Consider the following 8,129-nt stretch of genomic DNA (forward strand, 5'->3'; position numbering starts at 1 on the left):
TAGGTTCTCCGCGGCTAGGTACAACTAATCTATCGTATAGGTATTAGGATCTATACGCCACGTTGCGATAAATCGCATCAACACCTGTTCGTCTCGCGATACCAACCGGCGAGGAACAGGTTACCGATATATGCTAATCGATAGTCGATAGTCGATAATCGTGGGTACCCCGAAAAGGGCAACGCTGTAAAATCACTAACAGTACCGATTCCCTTGGGTATTCTTGATGACATGTCGACAGTATTACTAATGTATTCCTCGCAGGGTAAACGCAACACACGCATATGTTACACAACGACGTGATCGACTCAGTGATTCTTCGACTTTCATGACTAGTATTTAGTACCCTCATACGCAACTTTATCAAGATATCTACTGTAGCGTTTAATGCCGTTGGCGGTTGGCAAAAATGACTCAAAAATGCTTTTACTTAACGAAATATATATGATGACACATTACAGTCAGCACGATTTCAGTATAAACAGATGAGTATATTGTAAATTTCTGCTGTAAGCTCTTTACTTTTTTTGCGCAGACGTGTCACGTAGTGGGTTATTTATAATTAACCGACAGGTTCGCAAAACGCGGCGCACTATCAGTTAGCACCAGCAGTTGGTTCACACCGTCGCATACAATGCAAAGACACTACTTGCTGAAGGTGCTGCGTCAATATTCACAAGATTAAGATATCTCGGCAGATTGTATGTGGTGACATCAGTTATTCCTGTCATTATAAAATCAGCGCCCGCTCGCGACGGCCGATACTGAATGCGTATTCAATCGCCGTGTATAAGCGTGAACTATGCCAAGTTACGTTGTTCGCCTCTCGCTCGTAGTGGCCGTCGTTATTGCCTTAGCGGATTGTCAACATGCAAAATACTATGGGTATGTTGTCATTGTATCAATCAATGTATGGGTATATGTATTCGATGCGTAGATCTGGCTTCGTTTTTTAAGCATTTAATTAAATTATAATTAAACGTTTTTCTCTATGTATAGAAGCACGCGAAGATCTGCAATGCTAGAAATGTGAGGTTATGATAGAAATAGGTATTATATGTTACGCTACATGGTAAACAGACTGCGTAGAACTTTTGGGGTTACTACCGGATAACACCATTAAGCATTTTTAAAACTACATTGTCGGAAAGTTTTAGAGTCAAAGCCTTTAAATAAATTTAAATAGTGTTGGTCTCTCGTAATATTCTGTTTTATAATGAAGTTGATGTACCGGAGGCATTGTTTAGTGCGTGACGTATAGCATATGTTAGTAATTTAGCATGTCCGTGTGTAACTTGTTTGTAGCAAGGAGTAAAGTTTGATTAAGGGGGCGCATCTTCTATGAGTGTAAGAGATTCTGGGCTTCCATGCTAGTGCACGTTTAAGTCGGCGTTTGATCCAACGGTTATTTATACGAAAACGCGATTTAGTCCTAAATAATGTCATACCTTACATGCAAGCCTTAAACATTACGTTGGCAGACGATAACACTATAGAAGGTCTACGCAAGTGCGGAACGTTGCTAGAACAAAAACACTATTGTCAATTTCATAATATAAGATTTTAATTAATCAAACTTTAAACCTAATCGAACCTTAAAGGTGCGATTCCTATATCAGCTGAAAACCTGATGAAAAGATGTACATCTCAAAAGCTCGTTAATTAAATTGTCAACACCCTTAACCTATTATTTGAATTTGTTATATATATATATATATATATATTGATTTTGTTTCGCTTTTTATAGCTATCAGGTGTGGCGCATTATCCCTAAAACACCTGCTGAACTTGAATACTTGAATCGGTTGCAGTCGCGGGTGAGTGAAATGATATTGCCGGTACAGTCACTTCAGAGTTAGAGGTTTGAAGTTTATATATATTATAATAATTAAAACTACTTTACGTTACCAAGGTATTGAGACGTTATACGGGAATTTGACAAAAGTTTTAGTCTGACTTGCAAATACGCATATAGTTTTATTTTCTCTATGAGTACTTGGTACTTATTTGGTTTATAAAGATGTCTTGGGAATAAACGGAAATAAGAGATAATGTAAACAGAATAAATGTATAATAGGGCAGTTAAATAATCTAACGTATATAATGTATATTTACCAACGAATAATACTAGACAACTATTGTTTTGAACTTAAGCTGGACTTCTGGAGTGATCTCCGTGGCATTAACAAACACGTGGATATTATGCTGCCGCCTGATTGGTTAGACAGTCCACTACGCAGGATGAAGCATGAGGTCATGATTGATGACGTGCAAAGGTATTGCCTATATCTACATTAGCATCATATCGCAGGAAAGGAACTGAATGAACGGAATAAGTATTTTAAGTCGAATGATGGGTTTTTGTATTTTTGGGATAAGTAATAATACAATAATAAAAATCTGATCCTGCGAAATAGACTCATAACGTCATTAATAATAATAATAATAATAAAAATAATAATAGTAATAATAATAATAATAATGGTCATCAATGACTAGTGACTAATTCCCAGTGTCTACCTCTTCAATGTAGGCTGATAGACACGCAAGCAAAAGGCGCAGAAGCCAAGAGAAATTCTGTACAATCTGAGAACTATAACCTAACAATATACCACCGTCACAAAGAGGTGAATTTTTTAAAGAATAGACCTTACTGTCAAATACCGACTATTGTTGTAACTTTCCATGTATACAGTATACAGTATACTAAAACGCGCTAATTGGCCTATACCAGTGCTAACCAAGTAGAGGTTACATGGAAAAATAAATGGAAATAATTAAAATGTCGGAAAGAAAATAGTCTAGAACGAAAAAACGATTATCAACATCGACGTTTTATATAAGGTAACGTAACTTTTTCCACGTCTATAATAATATATTGATATATAGCTAACACACATAACAGGAACAAAGAAGACGTTAATTTTATTATCTAATAATATGAACATCTGTACAAAAATTTGCTAAGAACACGTTTGTCGCTTTCGAAAGATTGAAGACTGGATACGTTCTATGGCTGCCGAATACCCTGACATCGCTTCCATCCACAACATAGGCACGTCCCTGTTCGGGCGACCAATGAATGTTATTAAGGTAAGATAATGCAGCGTCATGGCGCTTGATTAATCACCATTTGAATTCCTACTGCGGTTGTAATTACTGGTGTTATTTATAGGTCTCCGGCATCATACCTTAGATTAAATAAAATTTTAGTTATACTGCAAATTTAGAGCAAATCTATTTTGTCGTGAAACGATTACAAAAATATAGCCTCTGTGAATCGCGCAACGCTTAAAAATATATTAAATAATGTAAAATACGTGTTGGTTCGGCTGCAGACATGCACTTGTTTAATAAACTATACGTTGTTGGTGAGGTCCGCACAATCTATAATATTTACAACTTTGAACTGTGTATTATTTATGGCGCAAGATTTGTTACTTCTTAGAAGTGAGTCTGTTACAGGGAGAGAGGAGATTGCAGTTCACTGTGGAAATTTTGTTTTGACACAATTTTAATTAACATCGAAGATTTCAAAACCAAATGGACGACGGAAGCCTATCGTATGGATGGATTCTGGAATACATGCTAGGGAATGGATATCTCCGGCCACAAACCAATACTTCATTCATCAGGTAGGTTACATACAAAGTACTGAATCTCATGATGTGAGAATTAGGGTACATGCAGTCTCATAGGCAGCTAACGATATAGGACACGAAAAAAAAACATATACATAACCGATATATTTTAATATAACAAAATCTGAATCTAACTAAATTTTTTAGTTTCCAAAATTCATATCCAGAAGGCTGTAATTTAATGGATTGTTCTGCTAACTTATTCAATGTTATAGTTTTTAATTATTTTTAATCATTATGATTTACGTAAATCGTACACTTAGGTTACTAATGGGCAGTTGTAACTTCAGTAAGAACTGCCGTGAAGTGTTTTCCGCATGTGTACGTTATTATGTATTATTTTTATTATATTCGTTAGATATAACGAGCACGGAATCAATATTTATCAGATGTCTAAGGAGGCGGTACATCTATAATACGTAAAACGTTAACTTTATACGTGTTACGCAGCTGTTGACCAAGTATGCAGAGGACTCGCAAGTTCAGAACTTTGTGGATCAGATTGAGTGGCATATCTTGCCTGTCGTCAACCCAGATGGATATGAATACTCTCACACACACGTAATTATAAAACCAACATTAAATCATTCGATCGTTTAATGTTAAACTTTTATCATGCAATCATTTGCAACGTCGCAACTGCAATATCGTGAACCTGGTTACCATCAATCTCATCACTGCGCACTGTGATATATTCGTCTCAATCAATGTTAGCGGTAGTACATGAACAAAGGGATCGCTCTATTCATGTACTCTTAATGTTACGGGAGTCCGTGCATCAAAAGATTTAGTAATTTTATTTTCATGAAAACAGAATCGGATGTGGCGGAAATCGCGTTCTGGGCCTATTGATGGCTGCTACGGTGTGGATCCCAATCGGAATTACGATTTCAAGTGGATGGGTAATTATTACAGGCGGTCATTGTTTTTGCGTATCACCGCAATTTCTCACGATTTTTTCTCGCTAATACATGTCTATATTCGGACGCACATTATTCGAGTTTCCTTTACACTAAGTGTTCATAATTAATTAAAAAGCGTTTTATAGAAGTATTAATCAAAATCTTATTGCAAACGTTTGCTTTCCGTTCTATTTCAGAGATCGGTGCCAGCAGTTCGTCCTGCATGGAGAATTTTGCTGGCCCAACACCAGAATCCGAGATCGAGACGAGGAATTTACGTGATTACGTACTGCCTCTAGCCAAAGATATGAAAGCGTTCATCACTATACACTCGTACTCGCAGCTATTTCTTACTCCATGGGGCCACACCACAGAATTACCGTCGGACAACGATGATGTGGTACTACAATTACATCATCAAAAAACCACTCCAAAAGTGGCTAATACAATAACGTATTGCCGACATTAAGTCTAGTTCTTGTCATAAAGCTTTTTCCTAACCCGTTTTAAGAAGAAATCGCAATGCATGACAATTCTGAAACCTTACATATTTATAGATAAATCTGCGAAAGATCTGTGAGCGCGAGTTAACAACAATACTCTGCGCATGCGCAAGGATGATATCTGCTGTCATTAGATTTTGCGCATCGGAATCAATTCAGTTGTACATAAACACACTCATTTGGTCACCATCGTGGTGTTACCTTTTCACTGGACTAGTAGGGGTTTCACAATCCTGATTTTATCCACAGCATGACCTTGCTGTAAAGGCTACAGACGCGTTGACATCAATGCACGAAACTGCATACACCGTAAGATCAGCAGCAAATGTTTTGTGTACGCGCACACATCAACTTACTGATATCTTGTTTTCTTCTATTTGTAGTGATTCGAATTCTTTGTATTCTTTTAGCATGGCTTAGGTGTGAAGGCAACAAATGCATTGACGGCAGTACATGGTACAGAGTACGAAGTCGGATCAGACGCTAATATCTTGTGTATGTAAACAAACCATTACGCAATGTTTCACGATATTTTGGGCACATGAACATTTTTGGTCACCCGCATTTGATTCCTTCAGATATCTTCTGTAAAAGCATAAACTCTTTCTTCAATTAAGCAGGATGTGTCTGCATGCAAGGTGGCATTAAACCAAATATATTTAATTCATGGGAAAATTGAGCCTTTTAAAATTGAATGTTATCTCACGGCCTGCTTTAGAAATTTTATCTTACTAACTGACTCTTTTCATTGGCACATACGACGTTGAGTAATTTTTACATTAATGAATATTTAATATAATCAACACTGTGCCTAGGGCTTTAGGTGCCCACCTAACCTTAAAATTGTCTGTACCTTTTATTTATGAGTAACCCTCTACTCCTAATAATGTCATTACAGATATGACTTCCGGGACATCACGCGACTGGGCTAAGGGCGTTGCGAAGGTGAAGTACACTTACACGGTGGAGTTACGTGATACCGGTGAATACGGTTTTTTGCTCCCAGAGGAGCAGATTGAACCGACGTCTGAAGAAACATGGGAAGCTATTAAAGTTATCGCAAGTCAGATCATTTCAGAGTTCGCATAGAATAGTAATTGGGGTTTGCTGAGATTGCTTGCATATATCCAATCCCATTGACGACCCTGGTCCATTTGGAGCATAGAAAATAATACTTAATGATATTGACGTACAGATAATGTGTTGATTTTGGTGCGATGGCGGGATACATATCATAGGGAGAGCTAAAGAAATAATAAATAGCACGGCGTCAATAAACTGGTGATCGCCGCTGTATTACTAGGAATTATTTCACTGAATTTGATATATTGTCAACTTTGCAACTTTGTCAGCTCTTCGTCGAAATAACTAATGTCGTATTAGTTTATTCCATTGTTAGCGATAAGAATATTTCACGCGTTTTTGTATGAAATTTCATTGTTGCCGCAATGGTTTCACAGATATCTAGGGTAGTTGACCCGTAATTGGGAATTATTAAATCAATGTTCATATCGCAGGAGTTATTCAATAATAATATTCTTGGTTTTTGGTGACAAAATAAAAATTCCTTTTGAATTTCATGTAACACAGAATGTTATCATATCCGTAGCTATGACTCCAATGTACTTTGAGAAAATCGTTGACGCAAACTCTCACCACTGAACACCTAGACGCGGTGAATCGCTAGAGTCAATAGGCCTTACCAGCTCTCCTCATTTTTAAGTACATGGAAAAGTACAACCAGATTGTTTTTTTTTCTGTCGTGCACGTGGTTTACACAATTTCAAAGTTCAAATTAAATAAATCAAAAATTAAAGTAATATAATTAAAAGTAGTTTCCAAATTGTGAGTAAAATTTATGAATATATATTAGCGTGTATAGTTTATTGATGTCGTATCCACACGATAGATGTCACTGAATATATATATTTATATATATATATATATATATATATATATATATATATATATATTACCGCTAAGTGAATCGTCTAGTCGAATATAGCCTCGGTTTACATCAATTAGTAGTTACTATTCGATATCCAGAAGACAGTAGGTTAAACAGACAGGGTGGACCCGTAATACACAAGGTTTAGTTCTCAATAATTCGCATCGCTGGATTTAAGCCGCTCAGAATAATTTGTCGCAACAGCCACGTTACATACACAGCGGAAACAACGGACAAGCTGTAACGTGAATCGAGTATCCGACAAAGACAGATATTTTTTCGTGCTACCGATGACGAATCCTCGAATTCCATAAATTTAAGCGAATTTAGCAAACTACACAATCGAAGGTGGAGACTAATAGTAATAGCAAAAATCCAGTCCGAAAGTATCAAACCGCCGCCATATTGGCGATCGTTAATCACCTACGCCGAATAGGTAGGCGTCGTCGTGAGAAATGTGAGTTGTTCCAGGATGCGTGATCGGCCGGTTGGGGCGCGCGGGGGGCCGCGCCGGGGGCGGGGCGCGGCGGCGCTGTTGCCTCACGCTGTGCGAATATCTAGCAGAATGATTCTTAATGGCTCAACGACTAAACGTTATTACCGCTAGTACTGGCGATTTTGTTGCCGGCGGCTGAAACGCCGAGAGATCGACACGTGTGCGCTGCATGGCGATGGCGATTTTGACGCCAGAAACTCGTCGCTGGAATATCAAACCTGTTTAATATTTGTTGCCGAGTCGCTGAACAATCGCCACGTGTGCGCTGCACTGGCGACGGATTCAGGCAACAGTTTTTGGATTAACTAATCAAATGCATGATTTGAAGCACGTGATCAAATATGGCAGCGCCCTTGGTGTGGGAAAAAAGCAGGAGGGTGAGCTTGTTGAAATGTGGCAGGAACGCCCGTGTCTTTTTAACATTACGAGTGACATTATATACACCCGGCTTTACGCTACAAAAACTCCACTGTAGCCCCATAGAACAACAGCGCAATCCTTATCCTCACGTACCAGATGCTCCGTGACATATGGCGTTTCCTACACATATATGCACATAACGATCTTTATCGCGCGACGTAGAACTATTTTTTATCAACTACGTATTGTTTATATAAGAACCCCGATATAAAGTTCACG

At 37.9% G+C, this 8,129-nt stretch overlaps 1 protein-coding gene across 1 annotated transcript; it reads left to right on the forward strand.

The window, feature by feature from the left end:
* The first annotated feature begins 879 nt into the window (after positions 1–879).
* Positions 880–6,619, forward strand: LOC106809211 (carboxypeptidase B-like). Its single transcript, XM_014812208.1, has 11 exons — positions 880–885; positions 1,748–1,817; positions 2,155–2,276; positions 2,534–2,627; positions 2,992–3,093; positions 3,531–3,635; positions 4,092–4,202; positions 4,456–4,543; positions 4,741–4,943; positions 5,457–5,541; positions 5,945–6,619. Exons 3-11 carry the CDS (start codon positions 2,203–2,205, stop codon positions 6,133–6,135), a joined length of 1,053 nt encoding a protein of 350 aa, XP_014667694.1. The 5' UTR covers positions 880–885; positions 1,748–1,817; positions 2,155–2,202; the 3' UTR covers positions 6,136–6,619.
* Positions 6,620–8,129: the final 1,510 nt, after the last annotated feature.

Source organism: Priapulus caudatus, unplaced genomic scaffold, assembly GCF_000485595.1.
Source record: "Priapulus caudatus unplaced genomic scaffold, Priapulus_caudatus-5.0.1 Scaffold337, whole genome shotgun sequence".
Classification (NCBI taxonomy): Eukaryota; Metazoa; Priapulida; class Priapulimorpha; order Priapulimorphida; family Priapulidae; genus Priapulus; species Priapulus caudatus.